Here is a 24047-nt window from a genome sequence, read left to right on the forward strand (position 1 = left end):
AAACGACATTTATAATATATATATATATATACTTCTATGTAATATTATATAAATATAATAAATATTAAAATAAATTGATATTATTCACAGACTTTTCACACGTAGAGTACTTGACAATTTATTACTACAATAATAATTAAAATAAAACGTTTATAAATCAAATAAACATTTCGACGTTTAAATGTTTAATACGACGTAGGCGATTATATTTTTCTCCTTAATAAGCTCGTTCATGCAGTTAAATAAACTGAATGGAATAGGTTCAGCACTAATAAACGTTTGGAATCAAAACTAAAGTTGAAAGTGTTGAAATTTCTTTCTAAAATAACTACATCATTATGATATTTATTTATACATATATTTGATGTACCTATGCTTGCAATCACTTAATAATATATCAAGACATAGTTAAAAATTTAGATTAGGCGAACTTACTTAGTTAATTTTACCGATATTAAAATGGTTTGACCTCTTAATTTAAATATATCTACTGACGCAGTAACTTTTAATTGGAAACTAATTTACTATTTAGTTTATATAAATTACAAGCATACCTACTGTATTTACTATTTATACATTTGTTTAAAATAATGTTACCCGTATACATTATGTTACCTCCATCTTAAAAATGTGCAGCATAATAAATGTACATTCACCAGAAACGATACCATGCAATTAGATTTAATATAAGAGTGAATTGTCTTTTTTTCAAAATTAAAGGTATGAAAATTACCTATATGTACTTAGACATTGGTTTTTTTGATATTTTAATTTTCAAGCAAATTATGAGTAGGTATGTAAGATATCACAAATTAAAAAAATTAATATATAGGTAATTTAAAAATTTAAGTATAGAATAAACACATAATCCATTCTGATAAACGCAAATTTGGTATACCATAAATGTATGACACAGACAACGCATATATATGGCCAATATGGGTAGCTTCCTCCCATTAATAAATTTAGAGATGATTAATAAAAAATTAGAATAACATTCTTACATAAGTGTACATTTAATAAAAGTTTGTTAAAAAATTATATCAAAATTATTTTAAAAGTTTAAAACAACAATTAAACCAAAAAGTTTCTGCCTAATTACCGAATTTCACATAAATTTTACTAGTTAAAATCTCTAGAAGTAATATAGTATATACGTAATTTTTATTTATGACATAATAGTAATTGAGATCTTTGGTACGAACAAATTATTATATTTTTTATAAATATAATGTACACTGTACAGTATACACAAGAGATTTTTGTAATATTTATATATTATAATATTTTGTCTGAAATCAGAAAGGAAAACTGTTCATTACATCGATATTATAAATCACACAACAAAAAATATCCGAATCATTAATTATTACACTCATGTCGCCGAATAAAAATTGTATCCAAAAAAGAAGTCGGCACGCGCCGTAGGAAAATATGCTCTGTCGCATTATTAAGATTCGCTTAATAATATTTATTCATACCGAACAGGCTATTAAATATAATATGCACCAGATGTTCTGTACGTACATGTTTTGCATTTCCCGCTTCTCTTCTACCTCCCATTACACCACTACCAACTATTCGTAGAATTCGAGGAAATCCACCGAAAAAATCTTTTCAAAGATTCTGGCCAATATTACACAATACATAATACGTTATAAGATAATGTATATGAATTATTGTGAAAAGTTAATAATATTATTTAACCACACGTCATTATGTATAACGTCTGTGATGGGTAGTTTAAAAAAAGGTGACAGTCTCGCGTGTAGGTACGGAGCTGAGACAGTCTCAAAGATGAATCATCGAAAAGTCAAGGAAAGCGCCGGGATAAACATAAATATAACAACGACTGCGATGTGCAGTAATAATATACATATTATACATGTTTGGACATCGAAAAAACGGTCACCATTTGAAATAAAACATGATTCATATTGTTATGAATTTTGGATATTTTATAATGTTACAAATATACGGCCACGTTGGATTTACTTCGACAACAAAATACGTCCATCTCTGCCCGAAGACCATTTACGTACGCATGACCAGATTTTAAGGACTCTTCCACGATCACCGCTCGTATAAGTGATTTTAAATTCCTACATATTATAAATCATATAATATTATATTATACTTTACTAAAACCTAGTTTAGTTATACGAGGCAATTCGCGGACCTACTCTACCAACTATATTATCATGAATGGAATGGTGTATTGGTGTTAATAAAGTATTTACTAACGTATACTCAGAAACTACTCATCGTTTGAATTTCAATACAGATATTATTTATACCAACTAAATCAGAATTTTCAAAAAATTAAAAGGCTTCTGGAGAGATATTGGCAATTTATTATGTATGAAATATCTATGTGAAAATAATGAAAAATAAACACAAAAAATAAAACAAATGCCTTGTATTTCCCAAGATATCCAAAGAAGATCTGAAAGGTCTGAGGTTCATGGTAAAATAATCATCCTGTATAATACAAAAGGCGACAATAACGCATATAGTTATATAAAATAATGATACATCCTGGTAATAATAGTAATACATAATAATGTATTCGCAACACGAACGGAAGCATTAGTTTTCCGAAGCAAGGCGGACGTACAATGATACATTTCCGCGGTAAATACTATAATACGTATATAACACACGTAACCTACCTATAATATAAGTTCTATTATTATTGCGGGTTGTAAACTGCAGTTTGTTTACGAGTGTATTTGTTATGGTATCGGTGTGGGTATACCATTATGTATTTATGTATAATAATGTAATATATAGTATTTTGTTCTACTACAGTTGACCGTTGTTTTCGTTTCACATGGTAAAAATTAATTTTTAATTTAATACGTCATATTATCATATTATTATATTACAGTCAACTTAAAAGTTCGTGTTTTTTTTTTCAAAGTAATAGTGAAATAATTAATATCGTCACGGTTACTCTAATAAATAGTTATACACTTATACACATTATATTTATGTAAGAGCATAGGTATTATATAATTGGTTGGCTGAACAAAGACCGTATTATAATAAATTCATCCCATAATAATTTGCTCGTTTATTATAAACTAATCGTAATTTAAAAAAACAAAGTGGAAACAAATCGCCATTATTTATAAGCCTAATACATAATATATACACGATACAATTCACATGTGTGTATAAGCGCTTGTAATTAATTTAATATAACTTTCCGGAGATTAAATCAACTAATTAACAACAGGATAAATATTAAATACGTATAATGTAATAATAATATAATATTTTAAATAAAATAGATTTTACGATTTATACTTTGGCCTGGTGCTAGCTAATACCGCATAGTTCTACAGTTTATAGACAAAGAACAGACTTATAAACTTTGAGTCCGACCAACTGAACCACCGTGGTCGTAGAAGATAATGAGAAAACTTTTAAATTTTCATATTACTAGAATTCATCGTATTATTACTACTTATTATTATTATTCTCTTCACGCTAAAGTTAATGTGTAAATTTGTAAAATATTTTAGTTTAACAGCTATGTATATATATTTTAAAATATCTCATATATCGTTTAATAATTAAAATTAGGTTATAAATTTCTTACGGTATATACAATATATGTATAACCAAGAATAATCATATGTTCATGGTATTATATCGATATACATATACCAATATATAATAACGAATAACAATATATAATTTATATTATTATTATACTATGTATAGAAAAATTTAACTCGATTTTAAAATTCGACAACACGTGTTAACATAGTTAAGTGCATTAGTGCATACAGATTTCGACTGTACATTATATAATGGCGTACAGTATTCGGTGGCAATATACGTACATGGGGTATATTATGTGGTACACTATTTTTTTATCTATAACACTCGAATAAAGTTTAAACAGATGACGTTATGAGGAACTATAATACTTGATGTATAATAATAACACGCATATTTATGATTTACTATATTACAGTGTTAATGTTGTGTTCGATAAACACACACGCGCTTACAATATTATAATTCCCAGTATACTATACACATTACTGAAGAACTTAAGCATATATTGTATCACATGAACTCTCAGCTAATGATCACTAAAAGCTAATGTACAATATAATTTAACGTGTACGAAATCAACGGTTATAATCCTATGACTCGCTGCAACTTCTGGTTTAGATGGTTCAGCCCGCATAGGTATGGGCAATAGGCATGTTTAGTGTTGCGACATAACATAATAGTGCATACCTACTAATATATATTCGTCAATTAGTCTTTCTTCTTTATTTGATGACTACATTCTCGTATACGTTTTATAAAAAAAAATTTTTTTTTTTACGTCAGAATGAAAACAGATTATTATTATATAATAAATAAGAATATAATATTGTGTAGGCAGACGAAAATTACACTTATTATGAGCCGTGTTACGGCAGAGTAAAACTTGCGCCATTGTTGATATTATATATTTCCTATATTATTATTATGCTATCGTATACGAGAAGGCCGGAAACGCGACAATTATATTATAGCGGCGGACGTCCCGGTGTATAATAAAAACATCGAGGTGTGCATATGTCGTCCTCGCCTAAACATTTTTATTATTATTTCCAGCGATATTCATATAAACCTACGTAGATCAGTAAAATAGGCGAAGCGGTTTCATGCGCGATAAAAACGATTGACGCGATTTGGACATGAAACCTACACGGTTACACGTAATGTAAATCAGTACAGTTTAAAACTCATGAACACTAATTTCCATTTAAAACAGTTTCTTTTATTTACCTTCAAAAGTTGATATATAACAGTAAAATGTGTATACTGTAACTGTAGTATACGCATACAATTAAATTATATACATTTATATAATAGTCTGTGTGTGCGAGGACTTGTCATTTATTGACATAATGACGTAGGAACACAGGGTGTTTCTACTCAAATTTTACCATTAACAATAAACATAATCAATGAAGTATCCAGAAAACGAGGTTTTTGGAATTTAATTTTTTATCTTCTGCAAGCATTATATGTAAGCATCTTAAAGAAAACCGATATTTCCATTCATATATTGTTAAGATCGAAAATGATATCACTCATCAACTACCTGTATAATTTCAAATGAAGATTTTGTAGAATATACTAATAATTTGCCATATTATGTGGTTTTTGTGTAGCAAAATAGCCGAATAAATATTATATTATTGTTATATAATTCTATGAAGCAACATAATATTTCAATAGTTACACTCGCAAATAATATTATGGCATCAATATGATGATATACGTCAAACCAATGTCACTGGTTTCCGATAAAAATAAATTTTCCATTTTCTACGTTCCACTAATATCGTTTTCCGCCAAATTAGAAAAAAGTCATTTTATTTTCCGTTAGTTATAAAATTCAGAATTTTAAAGTTTGGGAACCTTATACGTATGGATTTAATAATATTATATTTTTTAGTAACTTTAATGTGTGTATTGTGTACACACTGTACACACTATACAGGTAAATAATAATTTTACACCTTCAACTATTTAAATCATTTCGCACAATGTTTTTAAAGTTATTATATAAGTAAAATAATATTATAAATATATCATATAAATTATTTAAAAAAAAAATGATAGACAAAACGAATGCACCAATAAAATTAGTCTTTCAAAAATTCATATTATTCCTATGAAATTAATTATTTTTGTAAATTTAATCACTAATCAAATCTAATTATTCGAATGTAATAAATTACCAACATTTAATTGTATCTATATAAAAAAAAAAAAAATTAAAATAATAAATATATTATAACAAGTACACTCATTGTTTAACTGTAGAGTGTCGTGTACTTATACTCATATTATAGTTCAGGGGTGGCCAAATTGCGGCTATCTTTATCGACGTATGTAGCTCGCGGTCTTATTTACAAAAACCAAAGTTTTAATTTTTTTTTGCATATTACTTTTATAAAAAAAAATATTTTTATTATTATTATTATTTTATAATTTCATATTTCGTAATTTGATATGTTTATTGTTTTTTAGCTATATTTATTAATTTTGTGGTATAAAAGTACAGATTAGATAATTTTGCTCTTGATATAATTGCATTAATATATGTGGCTCGCGTACATAGTCATGTTGGCCACCCCTGTTATAGTTATTAAAAATTACTGACGGAATACATAAAGTTCATTTTTAGCGGAAATCGACGACACTCCATCAAATATGAGTATATATAAAAAAATCAAAAGTTATCGACAGTTAGAAGTTAATAACAATATTATGTGAAAAATCAATCAACTCATGGGAATTTCAAGTAATGCCATTGAACATTTTTTTTTTTAATTTAAGTCCTTATATGAATTTAACAGTAAAATTTAAAAAAAAATCCAAATTTTGAGGTAAAAAAGAAATTTCAAAAATAAAATCATAGGACTACTTCAATGAGTATATTTATTATCCTAATGATAACATGTGTATAGTGAACAAACTCTGTAAATGAACGTGTATACTTGCCAACATGCATATATTATTATAATATAGTTTTGCATTGTACCCACCCGAGGGTTACCGGTAATAATAAATTATATATCGAGTGAAATCAATTCTGTATAATATGCGCGTGTTTCACCGCAGAAGTCGTACGGAATCTTAAAAACTTTGGATCGAAGAGAACTACACATATAGATATAACTATACTACAACGATGGGGTGGCGTGTAGTGCGATAGGAGGAAGCATAGCTGTTTTGTATGCGCTGTACAAACTTTCCTTACGGAAAAAACTAGTAAAAATTTTTATGCGAACGCGTTTACACGCGCATGCTATAAAGCGTTTGAATACACACATACACGATATATATATATATAATATATTCTAACGAGTCATGTATACGAAATCGACTTATCTGTGACACAAGAAATACGCGTTACTTACGGTGCCAAAAAGATCATAAATTCATTCTCGCTTTCGATATCTGCACTCGTCGATCGACCACACCTGTTACGTATATATATGTGTATTATTACATCGTATATATACTATATATAGGTGCTAAAATGTACACAAGACGACGTATAAACGAGGGTGCGAACACGGTTTAGTTTAAAAACGAAACGGTATGTTTAAATGGTTATCCTTTAGTGTTGTATGCCGGATGCAAGTGCTGCCGTTGCCGCTACCTCCGTGAAATAGCTGGTATACATTATAACAGCCACCGGAGATTCTTTCACTTGTATAATAATATGTATACACAGGGTAGAAAAAAAGTCCCTCGTTAACAGCTTCCATTTTCACGTCACCATTATATCGTGTATATATGCATACCCGACCGCAAATTAGTCGGAAACACATGGTATATATTATACGATTTATATAAACGCTGGATAGGACGAATAGATGGTAACAGTGGTGAGGTAGTGGTTCTATTCCTAGCCCGTGGGGTTAGTGTACCTATGACCTATAAATATATTATAAAAAAACGTGTACAACGTACATGATGCTACGTGCGAAACGTGAACATTTTAACGGGTACTATATTTAGTATATTTTTATTTATTAAATAATATCCATATCGATTCATATTCTTTAGAAACTACAAAAGCTCGGAGGGGACGAAACATTTAATTTGGCTTATTTTTAAAAATATAATAATAATAACAATAAAATAACGATTTCACATCATGGAGAATTTAAATAATGTGACGTCTAACAACGCAGACGCGGAAGCCGCGGCACATAATCGATTCGATAGTGTCCAATATATTTAACAGTTAAAATCGTATATAAATATTAGATGCAAGTTTAATACTTGTTGCATACCGCTGACGTGATATTTCATGACAATAATAGTCCAAAGATGTCTTGGATTTGCTAATCAAAAACTGTCAACTCATCGACAGGACTGAAGAGCGTCAATAACAACACAAAACTCGTATAGATGTATCGTATTATAATATAAAATAACTGGCCTATTTTGCGATGTTTTGTATTAGTACGTTATAAATGTTACAATAAATAATAATATAACCATACTTTAGTATTATAACTTGAAAAATATATAACAAAGTAATAATAATGTTATCGTCATTATCGATTTGCGAAAATAACATGACCATTTCGATGTAAAAAACATACAGGTCATTTACCCAAATGAATATGACGGGAAACGATGACGATGACGAACCAAATATCGTTTTATTTTTATAATGATTTTTAACGCGTCAAAAACTTAAAACAAACATATAAATAGGGTTAAAATATACTATCTAATACAGTAATACCTGTCTAGTGTCTACTACTGCCCACCATACGTAATAATATGTAATATTACGTAGTTAATAACCTAGCCACAATTTGAAGCTCGTCACGATAATATTTATATCTCTCGAGACCTGTAGTAAAAACGGCAAATGGGTAAAATGGATTGTTCTACACATTATGTATGTATGATACCGTTATTATTATAAAACAAATAAACTGATGTATGATAAATTACTTACGACGTCGCCTTTCGGTCCGTCCAGTCCAATGGGCCCCTGTGAAAACGAGTAACAAACAAACAAAAAACCATCAGTTAATAAAAGGGTTACATACGATTTACAATACATTTTAATTTTTGTTCTCGAAATAATAACAATAATAATAATAATATGTGTGTGTATAACATTTATAAATATGACGATGTATAAAACTCGTCCCACGGTAAAATGTATCAAAACAATATTATAATGTATTATCATAATAATAAAGTATTTATATAATATACGTGTAAACAATATTATGCATGCATGTGTACGACTCGCGGTGCAGTGTATACGCAAAGCCACGGCGCTATCGTATGCAATAATCATAATATAATATACACTATATTATAATATACGACATACGCCTAAGTTAAAATAATGTTATACGTCTTATAGTTTATACACGTCGAGCGCATGACAAACATTAAAGGCCCAAGAGTCGGATTCGCATGCGGTTAATCGGGCGTTAAGCTCATGCACGAGTTAGCTAGGGTGTGTGTGTGTGTGTGTGTGTGTGTGTGTGTGTGTGTGTGCGCGTATACCGTGTTATCATTGTACAGCGATCGAAATATTATATATTATTTGGTTTTTACCACGCATTTATATATAAATGCATAACACGTTTATGTAGAACTGCAACGGCCAACGGTCTACATTATACGCGTGGGGAGGTGCGTATTTCTAGTTACACACTTATATTATATTGAACAAGATGGTACGTCGTGTATGAAAATGTCGTTATCTCATTGCCGCGTGCGAGAGACCCACGCACGAGCCGCTGTACAATGTTATTATAGTTTGACGATCGTGAGATATACAGGGCGATTCTTTTCTCAAAAATCAAGCATAATCTTAAACAATTTATGGAATTTATAAATGAAAAATAAATCTTTGTTAGTTTCAAAAACTGGAAATACTTCTTCGATGTACCGTAAACCAAAAAACGGTATTTTCTTATAAGATTTAAAAATCCATTGTATTTCCTAAGATGAAACTTGATTCACGACATAAGAATTACTCTGTATAATAATATATTTTATTTTTATACGCGCGTATTTCATTCACGAGTGTCTACACTTCTACACTATCTGTTGTATAGGTACTGAGCTGCTGCACTGCAATAGCGTGGCGTACATATCGCTCATTGCTGTTACGCCCATGCACGACGCGCGTGCCAGTCGAATAAAATATATTTACGGTCAGAGAAAAAAAAAACAAAATAATTTTAATTATAAAAAAAAAAAAAATAGAATAAAAAAACCGACTCGACTACCACTGTTGCACCCGATACCATGTGCTCACCTACGTTAATAATAATTTTAAATGTAGCTCGCCGTAAATAAGCCGCGAGACGTCGTGGCCATATATTACATCTATATACATAATATAATTGTACTGTTATTGCCTGCATTGTATTCTTATACAATCTGTGGCCTACATGCACTACTGTGTGCATAACGAAAACGCGCATTATACGCACAAAGTATGGTGTGTATACAAATATAATGTTTTAATGTTGATGCAGCTGTGGTGTTAATGTGAAAAATATATGCCGTTGCGATTTACTTGGAAAAATTGCTTAAATCTTCCGGTCATACATATTCATTGCGTCCCCTGTGGTTAAATCGTACAGTATATTGTTATCCATCTCGGTTCGACGCCGCGGGTACGCGATAACCATGCCCTCATCTTCCCTACCCTAAAACGATCATTTCCGTGACCATTCAATAGAATGAACAGATATCCAACAGACTACGTGTAGTGTAAAGACGGTTCATGACCACCCTCATTGGAAGCGATGTACGAAAAATGATTGAATGAAAAAACGAACAAGATGGGTTCTTATATTAGTGCAGTGGTATATCCTAAAATATAAGTTTAGGGAAAAAAAGGCATGAACATACACGAATTTGAGCACACATTTTGAAGCAAGAATGGGATAACTTTGTGAAATCCTATGTTTCTGTTTTTAGAAAAACATTTCAAATTTATTTATGATTATGATTTACTTCACATTTGCATATTATACCGGCAATATTGTATTACCTCTTTAAAATTGGAGCCTCTCTTTTACGCTCTCCAATTATAATAGTGCCTTATATGACTTACGACATCGATTTATCAATGCGCTTTCCTCCATTAAGACCGATTTAAAAAAATTGTTTTCGTCTATTGATTCCCACTTTCTCTAACTCCCACTTTTAACTAACATCGTCATTCTACATTTTTTTTCATCTATCATAAAGATTTTAAATTTTAAATATATTTTATAGTCTTTATATTTAATTTGTATTTTTGTCTTTATAAAAATATAATAATTTGTGTTAATGTTTCTTTAATAAAAAAAAAACTCCTAACAGGACAACCAAGTATATTTTGTATTTTTTTTATCGTAGAAATTATTATTTTAGTATCAACTGTAGATAATAATTTTACCACTGTATACTCTGGTATTATTACCAGCAAACATGGTTAAATAACAAAGTATAAGAAGAAGATGGAATGTATATGAAGAATATAACAATGCAAATTTTGTACAAATCCGTTCGGCTCCCGTTTTTGTTATTTTGTATCGTCCCCGTGTGTAATTGGATTGTCGATAAACTGTTCGGGTCGAGAGGGTTTTACAACTATCTAGACATAATATTATTATATGGATCAGTCTGGATGTTTTTCGCTCGACTCGACCAACGATACATAACAATTAAATATTATAATAGTCGTGACACGCGACGTCCGAACACGAACGGATTGTTATAAGTGATGTTAGTATGCGTCTATGGAGTATAATATTATAGGCTCGCAAGTGACGCAATAAACGTATAAATAATGCGTATAGGTATATAAAATACATAAAAAAAATATTTTATAATATATAATTATTAATGTTTTATATTATAACACACGAATGTATATATAGCTCGCACGGTTTTTTTTCTTCAGAAATAACAATAATCGAAGGTATGGTTTGCACAACGATCACTATAAGGTTGATTTTTAGATGATATTTACGAGAAACGAATTAAAAAAATAAATAAGAAACATGAAACTCGTGCGAGGGATAAAAAATAAATTAAACTTAATTACGCACCATTATCGTAGCGTATTGAACTAGCGGATTTAATCGAAAGCAATATTTATACAGCGCGATTGAACTCTGTCAATATTTAAATAACACAGAAATAATTATTAAAGTCCACAGCAAAATTAATTAGTAAAATGTGTATATATTTGAACAGTGTTTTGAGTTACGGTTACACTTTATAGATTTCTAATTTTTTTTTTCTGGGCAGTTCAAAGCAGTAAACATATTACATTATTACCTACGGAATGAATGAACATTTAATCGAAACCGGAAAGTCTTCTTTTCGAAATATTTCGTAGTGTATTATTTTCTACCGCTGTCGCGGCCGCGGTTAGAGATTGGAAACATATTTCTGTAATTTTCTTCATGACCCACACATACCTCTATCAGTACGAAACCACATACTTTGTAATTGAAAAATTAAAACTTACGGTAAAAATTAAAACATTTGAAACTTTTTTCGCATAAGCGATAAAAAATGTATAACAAAATCAAAATTATACTTGAATATGGTAAATATTTTGTTTTTTATCTTAGTCTCTTGGATCTTATTCCCAGCTTTGTAAGTAATCAATTTTATATAATTACGCAATAATCAACAATTAGGAATAATGGATCATTTATAATAAGTACTTTGAAATTGTATTAAAAATTAAAATATTCACTTTTCTTAAATTTAATTAAGATATTCTAAATCAAACCCATTTAAAAGCTGATGTGTGTCGATTAACAATTGTATAAACTGTTGATATATTTGTTAGAACAGTTGACCGACACCAATTTAAGATGTAAGTTTATTAATTGAATATAATTAATTTGTTAGCAGAGCGTATTACAATATTAATATTGTTAGACATATAGCGCAAAATCATTAATAGGATAAACTCTCGTTTGGGGGCGGTTTTCTTACCATCGAGCCTCTGGTCCCTCTCATTCCTTTCGGGCCCTATAATACGAAAAATCATAATACATAACAAAAAAAAAAAAAAAAAAAAATTAAAAAACCTAGTAATATACCTACCATTTATTATTATTACAAAATCAATCTGTCGATGATTAAATTGGTATAATACTCGTATATTATTATAGTGGCACGGGGTGGATAAATTGGAATTTTAAATAGTTTTTCACGCCCCACTATAGACATCAAACGTGACTATACTTGACAAATAAAAACATAATAATAATGTTATAGAAAAGGCCATCGCGAATCCTGCTTTTCGTATATTATTGTAATATTATGTTATTACATAATATTATAAATATCTCATATCGATAAACGGAAATTCATACAGGGCTCCGCTCTATACATAATATTTTCAATTATGTGATGACGTATAAGAATTATATTTATGGCATTATATTATTATAATACATATAGTACGTCAAAATTGGTGTATAATGGCGATCGGGTGTGCCAAGTGCAGGAGTCGAAAAGAATAAATGGAATATCTAAGAAAAAATAGACATTGCCAAAAAATCATGTCAAAATATGAAAAATAAAATAAAAGCTAAAAGCTGTTTACGTGTGTGGTTCTGTTGGGGGTCGATGCGTGCGTGCGGTGCTGAGTGTGTATATATGTTTATGTTTTTGTGATTTTTGGGCCAAAAAAAAATGAAAGAAAAAAATAGTCATGTTGACAAGCATGATTGTTGTTCGAGCGTGATTGTAAATTATGAGTGCCAAAACAAATAATATTAATAAGTGTATAATAATATATGCAATATAATGTATAATATTATATTATGATAAAATAAAATTAATAATAATAATATATAAAAATATTTGGATTATAATAATTTGATGTGAATAAATACCGGAAAACCATTTTTCCCAGGCGGACCTGCCGGGCCCTGTAAAACATATATTTCGATGTTGCTTTTTACATAGTAAAATAAGTTGTAAACAACAACACCAACGACAACAACGATAATAATAAAAATTATTTTATTATTACAACAGTGGAAATTGTTTTAACAGCAGACATCAATTTCGGTGTACAGGAAATTTTTTTTAATCTTAATTAAATATCATTGTTATTATTATTATAGAAACCCTTGATATATACCTATTTATATAACAATAATAATTAGTTACCTATGCACTTGTCAGTAAGATTCTGATAATTCTTTTTCTTTCTACATCTTCGTTACTAACCGATAACTAATAGCTATAGTGAATATTTTCTACTTGATCTTAATATGTCTTATTACCGGGCTCAAGGTCACGAAAATACAATAACTATAGAAATTATGTAAGTAAGAAATAAAAAAAAGCTATTTAGTAGATGTTTAAAACTCAACGTGTATATTTTAACAATGGTTTATTTTTACGCATTATTCATCGAAATAAGACATTGCAAGCAAACAGCGTAGTCTAATTTTCGTCACTATCAAGCATTCAAGCTCGGTGTCACAAACACTTGTTAACAATATCATATTATCATAAATTATAATGTAATTATAAATAGTTTGTTTACCAGAGTTTATAGTTAGAGAAAATTAAATTAATTTACATGTTTCAAGAATAATTTTTGAAGCTGGTGTCAGAACAGGACACGATTTGAAAATAATATCACTATATTATACAACTATTAATGCTGATTTAGCTTGACGTTTATGTCGACAAGTATATTCACGATGACCAATAAAAATTATATATATAATAAAGGAATTCCAAAAACCTTCTCAATTATATTTTTTTAAATTTAAAATGTACTCGTTATTAAAAATATTAATACAGTTTTTTATTTAGTGATAAAATCACAGTTGTTATTTTAATCGTTAGTGAGAATAGTAGATACATTGTATGAATTATACGCAATGCCGTTGAATACAATGACTCGATAAGAAAAAAAATGTGACAGTAATTGGTATATTATTTTTCTTGGCATTTATACTTAACATTTAAAAAAATTATGCGAAATAACATTTGAAATTGCTTATTCTTTTTAAGAATCACCGTATTGTACGGAAAACTTTTATAAAACGCTCGTACAATGTAAGTATGTATATAATAATCACATTGTTTAATAATTGATGTGATCTTTCGTATTCTCAACAACTACACGTAGAACAATTATACAGAATATCGACTTTATTTAATCGAAGAAGTTGAAAAAACCCGCCTAAAGCAGTCGAGTGTTATATTTTATACATTATAATGGACCGAAATAGTAATTTTCCTTAGTAACTGCTTTTTACTCGATAAGGCCAATCAAACGTACTCGTTTCAATATAATATATATATACACTACAATAACACGCATTGTGAATATGAAGTATAGGTATAGTGGTTTGTGCTGACTCATATAATATGATATTACGCTGTATGCAGGTACATAATGTTTACACAACCTCTTCTCTCGTGATAATTACAATAATTATGTTCAATACATTAACTATCGCGGTTTAAAATTTTGTAGACAACAAAAAAAAAAAAAAATCATGAAATAATTTGGTCTCTGGGTGATTAAAATTAAACATTACTGCATTGTTTAAAATGTGTTTAAGCCATTAAACTCGGCGGCTTAAAATCCCATCAATGGCACGGTGCCACTCAATGGTGGCGGCAGTGGTGTCGCACTATTTTTACGACAACGCGCACACCGACTGTTCCGGACCAAGGATCCCTAAATAATATTAAATACTAAATATATTATACGTCATGTACTGCAACCCGAAATCGCTGTTGCGGTCATGAGGCCGTTATAATCAATTTCCTCCGTTCGAAACGTAACCCGGTTTGGGTTCTCAGTTTCAATGTAATAATAATATAATATGATATATTGATATGATATTTTATTGAAATATGTTCGTTGTATGGGTCGTTTCGGTTGAAGTATTTAATTATCACTCACCGCTGGCCCTGGATCGCCGGTGTCGCCTTTTTTCCCTCGCTTGCCCCGTTTGCCGGGAGGCCCTGAAACACATTTAATTACCGATTAGTTTATCATATACATATATATTACATATAATATTATTAATTATAATTTATAATCTACTGCGATGGATCGATTCGTACAGTATGTATATTATATTAAATAATTTGTTATATGTCAAAATGTATATTGTGTGAACACGTTACAATAACCACGAGTACTTCAGTAATTCGGCATACTACCGAATAATATTATAATGCGTAGTAATAGTCGTGAATGATGTACCTATAATATTACATAGCACTGGTATAGAAGCCTCCGTATTGCCAGAACACTATAGTTAGACAGGGTAATGATGTGAGGAGGGTAGAGCAGGAAAAAAATTTTGCCTGCGGTGACGTGCTAGTGGTCCTCCGTCGTCGACGTCCGTCGCACTACAGTGATGAATGAGAAATATATGGTAATCCGAATAGATATATGTATATGTATAGGAGGAGTCGGTCGCAAATGATCAATGACGCCCGACATTAACAGTCACATCTCGGTCTCTTCCTGCTCCTCCTCCTTCCCACCCCAAACGAACAAAGGACCATTAAACTACGTCTTCGCTCTATCTCTTATAAATATATAAAACATTCACGTGAACATGCGATTCGTTTTGGCGAAGAAGAATCTCCTACGACGAGGGTGCAAAAAAAGTTTAACCAATTATAATTCTTTTTTTTACGCCTATATCCTACTTCTTTTCTTTATCTCGTCGGATAATTTGTCATTCGGAATGTTCTAAACACCATCTGCTTATGAAAAATAAAATAGATTACTGTGCACCGACCGGAAACCGTCAATATTGTTGCGCGTTTGAGTGCGTTAGCCCTGTGGCGATTGTATTTTTAAATCGATTGAAACGATTTTCCTGCATAATATAAAACAATATAATAAAAATACACATACCTACTACGTGCAACACATTTCTCAGGAAAACATAATATGCGTTATTACATTATACTCGAACTATATAACCAACTAAAATAGACTAACTTTTTTATCGTGAATCAGAATCAGGTGCAATATCCTAGGATTAAAGAATATTTTGAGATTTAAAATATATTTAATTTAATTTAATAGTACATAATATTTACTATATGAATTTTTTAGACTATTGTTATAAGTAATAAAAATTTAAAAAAAAGAATATGAACTAGTAATTTTTTTAAATTATCTAGTTGGATCGCCATGCTCGTAAGTTGAAATTTTTAGATTTCCAATATCTCGCGGATAGCTCTGTTATATCTGTACTACGTTGTAGACATAAAAATATTATATTATTACATCGAACAGGTATTATACGTCTGTATAATATTGTGATGTATGCTCGCACCGGGTGGTCAAAAGTCTAAAGAGCCTTTCCATAAAAAACACAACTATTAAGTATTTATATATAATATATTATTATGTATAATTTATATGCCTATATAACGTATTATAATAAATTCATGTGTGTATACGTTGCGTCATGAAAATATGTATGTATTAACACTATTAACCCTTGATATGGTCATAGATCTAGTCGATCACGTACCAGATGTTTACCTGTCATTATACAGTGAATTGACCGCCGAGCGCGTTATATATATATGCAAAGACAAGTCATCTTACTAGCTCGCTAATGCATTTTGTTGTAGTCAAACCGTTATGATATGTATATATTATATAGGCACTCAATATAGCTGGGTATGTACATGGTCAACATGTGTTTTACTAAAAGCATATCCGTTTATGACCGCAACACATTTCCATACAATTTTAGTTTATCTTACGTGTTTTTGGCATTAAAACCATTTTCTCCACACACATATTCGGCGTAAAGGTTATATTATAGATGAGGCACCATGCATAGTGGGTATATGTTTATTGTATATATATACTACCGTTACCCTGGGGGCTTTTAAATTGGGACTGTTAAACGATTGGAGAGTACTGAGTAGGGATACGCGATTAACTCGTTTGAAGGGAGGTGTAGAATATATATATATATACAAAAGCAATTTAAACTCTTCGCTAGAAATACCACCCTACATAGCATCATGTTGTTGGCGCATAATCGAAAGCACATTTTAATGAACAACCAAAGTGCTCGAGGGTACAGATTTTCCATCGATTTTAGGCAAATAATAACGACATCATCTTCTCTCAGCTCGTCCATAGCAAAATTAATATACTTTTACATGATAATAAGTATATACATGGTATTGTTATCTATAAGATTTGATACATCGAGTTCCAATATTTTGTATACCGAGTGGATAACACGCGTAGTGTTGTATCTACGACGTAGAAAAATAGGAAAATACCACAGAACATCCTTTATAGTATATGCTATATATACGTATGTCGTATATAGATAAGAATGTTTTTAAGACAAAGCATTTTTTTATACGAAAGAATGTTTCTCGGTCAATAAATGAAATTACTTACAAACGCAGTTATTTCGTTGATAGACGAGACTTGAAAGGTAATCTTTTATAAAAAAAAAAAATAAAATAAATAAATAAGAATTACAGACATTTTCTCGTTTAAGGGATCTTTTTTATCCGGCAGCGTACAGAAACACAAGGTTTGGGGCGGTCGTTGGTAATTTGACCTTGCTGACGACTGATCCAGGCTATCCACCACGTAGTCATATGCTCGCCACTAATCTCAATAGAATGTGTACCTATATACTGTTGTTATCGTTGCCACAATCTTCATGGGGAGAGCGCAGCATACGTCCATCACGATCGTTTCACATTAGTCACGGTCTGCGATAAGAGGGGTGGAAACGATGTGGAATAGGATTTCTTTTTACGCCTCGCTAAGGTCAATACGTGTATTACCACGTATATATATAATATTGTACAAAAACTAAAAAAGGGGACATTACCTGAGCTTTACGTAAAAGTCGGTTTATTTTACGCTTGCAACGCAAACGCTGCTGATAGGGGTAAGAAAATAATACGTATATAATACAAATTGTCACACCGAAGAGAAAAAATAAAAAGGTACAAAATACGATATAATTGAGTTGTTCGTATAATACGAGCAGCTCGCGCGGCGTCGCCGTTAAAAGTAAACAGACACAAACAAGGGTCTTTGCATTGAATTTATAGCTCTTATATATATATATATATATGTATGCTGTTTTGTCCGCGTTCCCCTTGTATAATATTATATTGTTCGGGCAGTAAAAATAAATATAAAAAAAGTATTTTTGAAATAGAAGAAAAAACACAGACTCGGTATGAAGGTAAAATATAATATTAAAATCAGGTGGGCGGGGAGCATGTGATGGTAAAATAAGCATATTTTTCAAATTATCGTGGGTGTATTGAAGTCTCTATGTGCATCATTATAATCATCCCGTTTATTCGTGTGACCGCATCAGCTCCATAATTATTCGTGTACACTATATGTAATATGTTACGAGAAATATTGAAAATTCGGATATTATACGAATAAATTTCCCAGGCATTTTTGTGCTATATGCCTATAAATGATTAATTTAAGATAATTATTTAAGCATTTTATATATTTATTGTTCAATTTATATAATAGCCTATTTATCGTGGCCCATAGGTAATACGACCTGAAATAATCAAATATTATAAGTATTTATACAAATAAATAATGTTGTTGAGTTGTGCAAAAATAAAAAAAAAACGATATTAACTACAATTTTATTGAAGTTTCATTTTTAATTTATCTCTTGTTATTTCTAATATTTAAAAATAAGCGATATAAATTAAATTTAAAAAATAAAGAAATTATATGACAGCAACTTGTATTTCAATAAGTAATAGTGATATGTTTACCTATACAAATTGTTGTGTATTATAATAATAATTGAATTTCATCAATTAATTATTCAAAATTCAAAGATAATCACCAAAATTTAGATTCACGAATGAATTAAAAAATATTAAGACCCCAAACAAACCAAATTAAATCCAATTTATTCGACTTAAAGACCCATTTACACTATATACCTATGAGTGGAACAACTTGTAAACAATAGTCTTGGATCTGGTGTAAAAATTGGAAATATATCCCATAGGATTACCAGATAAATAACACTAAATTTTAAACATAAATGACATATCATATAGGAGAATTATTAGTTTAAACCTAATTTCAAAACAAGTTCTTATAGAAAAACTGATTCCAGAGTAATAAAATACATAATACATCAAATTAGATTATCTTTAATAAAATATAAAATCATTACTTTAAAAAACTTTTAACTAGACATTAATGTATTACTTATAAAAAACTTTTTTCTTTAGTCAACTGTAGGTATCTTTAAATAAAACTCGAAATTTTACTTTATACTTTACATTACTAGAAGCATATGTGATTATTTTTTTAAAATGTGTATAATTTGTTTCCGTTAGTTATTTTATACAGTTAGTATACATAGCCTAGACATTTTATAAGATTCCCAATTTTTTTACTTTGGTCATATAATATTATATTCCATAAGTTGTTTTAACAAAGACTGCTATTAATCAGCTTCCAACATAAAATATAACATTACCAATTTATAAAATGATTTTCTAACACACAAGCATCGTACATTGAATTTTGATTTGGAATGGAGGAAATTTTCAATAGATTTACAATCTAATTATTGGTGTTAAAAATGCCAAAAATAGAAGTTAAACAAAATACATTCACTGTTATGAAATACATTTCACGATATTTTGAGCTAAATTAATTATTACAAATGTGACGAGATAAAATATAATATTATGTTTGAATTGTAGGAAAATCTATTAATAAACTAGTAATTATACCCATTATTAAAATTGATTAGGTAATAACTGAAAAAAACGAATTCACACTTTAATATTATGATAATATTAATCATGTCATCCCGTAGGCCGTTTAGCAAATGGCATTCGCCCTAGGTAAAAAATGATACACGCATATAATTAAAATAACATTGCAAAACACATAAATTATGACGACAGTAAATACATCAATAATGTCGATTCACGTCAGTATCTATTAAAGCTGACATTAAATAATGCATGTAAGGTGCAACCTAACCGAACACGATACGAAATATTTAGATCACATATTTTCGACACAATAATAATATCTAATAATAATAATAATACGAGCATATTAAAATAACCACGATAACCTACGATTAGTTGTTCGTCATTTCACGATTTTTTACATTATACAACTACGATACTTATAGTGCATACGATTTAATATACGCACGACGACGTAGTGATCTCCCTTTTCTTGTGTTGTTCAAATGAGAAAATGGAAAAACTCTGGGTCCATTTGTTATTAGAAAACCATTGCAACGCTGCAGTAACCTGCACTGCGTATGCACGCCACACGGTGAACATCATCTACATTCTACAAGTATGTATACTACTCACGCCGTATTATGTCATTAAATGTGTGTATGTATGCGCGTGTGCGATACATCGAGGGGAGGAAAATAGGGGAAAAAAGCTATTTCCAAACGCGTGGTGTACACGACTCGTATTATTACACTCGCGTCGTCGCTTGGTGTTTCGTCATCAATTTCCAACGGAGAGCAATATACGTATATTATATAATATGTATATACGAGCCGACACGGTGAGAAGAATAAAATAAAACACGGGACGCATACCCGCGCTTCACGACGACACCGCGTAGACTACTGTAAACGTATTATAAGCGTACGCCCATAAGACTGCAATGTATTATATAAAATATATCTGGCTGGGTCGTCGTCTCTCTGCTCGAACAGCTATCATCCTAACTATATACATTCTATCCGTTCTCGATTGAAATACCCGCCGATCAATTGCTTACAGCAGAGCTCACGGCCCGTCAGATGTCTGGATCAACGGCATTCCTCCCCGGAAAAACATAAAAACTAAAACTCCTTTCCGCGTGATAAGCTCGTCCTATATTCGTAGGATGTTTCCTTTCCGACTCTCGCGCATTGGCGAAAAAATCCACAGTGTTTCTTTTCTCTCTTGTTGTTTTTCTTTTTTTTGTTATTTTATTATTAAAGTCAGTTTGGGCGTTATTTTCTATTTCGCTGACTTCTGTTATTGTACAACCCCTCCATTCGTCGTTTAATATATAAATATGTACTATATAGTTTGTCCGGCAATAAATCGGATTAAATTTCCCGTCTGTCCTATCGACAGAGCCCCACGTATAGAAATACCCCCTCCGGTTTTCATGGATGATTCGATAAACGGTATATATGTACACACATATATGTGCGTATATGTGGACGAAAGTCCCGAAATATGCTCAGGCAAAAAACGTTTAACCTCACCCCCGCGACATGTCATCGTCGTCATCGTTTCCTATACTGAATATTATTACGTATATAGCCAGCGGGAAACTCGTTTTTGACAAAACGTGACGAACCTCGAAACACTTTTGAAAACCTCGAAACACGTATATTCGAGCGTTTGCTCGCAAATACACACACACACACACATATATATATAATGCGTGTATAAAACCCTGGAAACTTCACGCTAGCGCTACAGCAGTGATGACGTGTTTCCTTTTCCATATCTTTATCCTTGTCCCCCTACATCTTCTTCCCTCTCACGGTCTCTCTATCTGTGCGAATTATATTTAAGTCTTCCCGAGAAGTTTATACACACGCGTACAGCACTACTTTCCAGATCGCGTTCCTCTAATTTACACCAGACGTTCATTAGCGAGATTTTCCTGGTTGCCGGTATAGATACATACATACATACATACATACATACACACACACACACACACACACACACACACACACACACACACACACACACTTATATATATATATATATGATATTCTCTTTCGCGTCGCCGACGATCCATAGACCCACTCTCACACCGATGCAGGGTCAGACCTTTGCAATGGTCACGTATATCGCTCTCTATCTCTGTCACTCTTTCACACCCACGGCTGGATTATAATTGCCACAGATACGGTTCGTTAGCTGAAAAACCCGACGACTGTTAACCACGGGGCCGATCATTATATTATAACGTGGGTATAATTATATACATAAAGAAATACATGTATATAATAAATATATATATATATTATTTTATTGTATCCGGATGCGTTTGTGCGCGCTATATTATATACACTATTTTGTTACGTATTTTGGTTTTTAAATGCATATTTCTTGATTGTAAAATATAATAATAGCAAATACTCTTATAGCTTAAAATTAATATACTGCACGACTGCGCGAGTCTCCTTGTTGAGCAATGATTAAATCAAAACACCAACACAATACAACATACGTCTCGTTATTTCATATGATAGATAGTCATAGTTGGCAAATATTAAGACCCATGTTCCCGTGTAAAGGTCGTTATAAAGATAGTAGTGTAATAATATAATAATATAATAACATCATTCATTGAAATCGATGAAAACAAACATAATTATTCAGAAACGGCTTGGGCATATTATAATATTGTGTAGTATATGTTGCCACTGGCCAGCCTATACTGCACCACTACTATTGACTTACATTTTAATTTATAATAATTATTGTACACAAGAACACTTCTGTATTAAACGTACGATTAATCCTATATAGAAACCGTCGAAATATAGAAATTCCAATCAGCCATCTGGTATTACGTATATCCTTTTAGTATATTATTTGTATATCGATGTAATATACTAATACAAATGATATATATATAACAAACGAAATTATCGATCTAAAAACGTTGGCGATTCAACAACTTAATGATAATAATCATAAAGTAATAAATAATTATGTTATAAATATTATACTATATCAACTAGTCTCGTATAGTCACCGATAATTAGAATCCTCGACAAAATTATAATTTTATATAACTATATATTATAATAACATCATTTTTTCGTACCATTCAACATATTAAATATTGCCGTCGTGAGTCATCGTTATAAAGGTATATAATATAAAAATCTATACCTACACCTATATTGGCGTCTACGATGTATGATATGATCGGTAGGGTTACTCGTCGTCCTCGTGACGCCGTCTGCAAGCGTCACGCTATGGTCATAATATATAGACGCAAGGCGTAAATATAGGAATGCAATACTTATAGTCCAAGTCCATAATATATACAGTTATAAGCGAATTCACGTTGAATTTGTAGTAGGCGCCTTTTATAAAATATGTGTAGAATTTTCTATATTTGATGGTGTAACGACTAGGTCAACTTGTTTTCAGTTTGCTAATAAATATGCAAAGGCAACGGTGGTGTAAATTATGCATATGTGTTTAATTTCACTAAATTATTTCGCTTTATTGTTAAATTTATTATTAAATTATACTATAGATACTAGCGAACTGTCGCCTTTTGTTACTCTATTTACTAACCCCTTAGATATTTTATCTGTAATCGTAATAATAAAAATAAAACATTAGATAATTTTTTTTTATTGTAGAGATATTAAATAATATAGTATTATTAAATTGTACATAATATTTTACTCCAAAAAATGTTATGAAAATAAAGAGGA

At 30.5% G+C, this 24047-nt stretch overlaps 1 protein-coding gene across 12 annotated transcripts in view; it reads right to left on the reverse strand.

Annotated features, from left to right (window-relative positions):
- The window catches only part of LOC113558925 (collagen alpha chain CG42342), a 101172-nt gene that overhangs the window by 35513 nt on the left and 41612 nt on the right, over nt 1–24047 (reverse strand). For 9 of the 12 annotated variants that reach the window (XM_026964517.2, XM_026964512.2, XM_026964510.2 and 6 more), the window contains exons 2-5: nt 15482–15543; nt 13440–13475; nt 12532–12567; nt 8513–8548 (exon numbers count right to left, since the gene is read on the reverse strand). In XM_026964517.2, coding sequence (XP_026820318.1) covers nt 8513–8548; nt 12532–12567; nt 13440–13475; nt 15482–15543 — 170 coding nt within the window. The remainder of the gene's footprint in view (nt 1–8512; nt 8549–12531; nt 12568–13439; nt 13476–15481; nt 15544–24047) is intronic. The other 3 variants (XM_026964518.2, XM_026964516.2, XM_026964509.2) reach the window with 1 other exon arrangement.

The sequence above is a fragment of the Rhopalosiphum maidis genome, chromosome 1 (assembly GCF_003676215.2).
Source record: "Rhopalosiphum maidis isolate BTI-1 chromosome 1, ASM367621v3, whole genome shotgun sequence".
In the NCBI taxonomy this organism is placed as follows: domain Eukaryota; kingdom Metazoa; phylum Arthropoda; class Insecta; order Hemiptera; family Aphididae; genus Rhopalosiphum; species Rhopalosiphum maidis.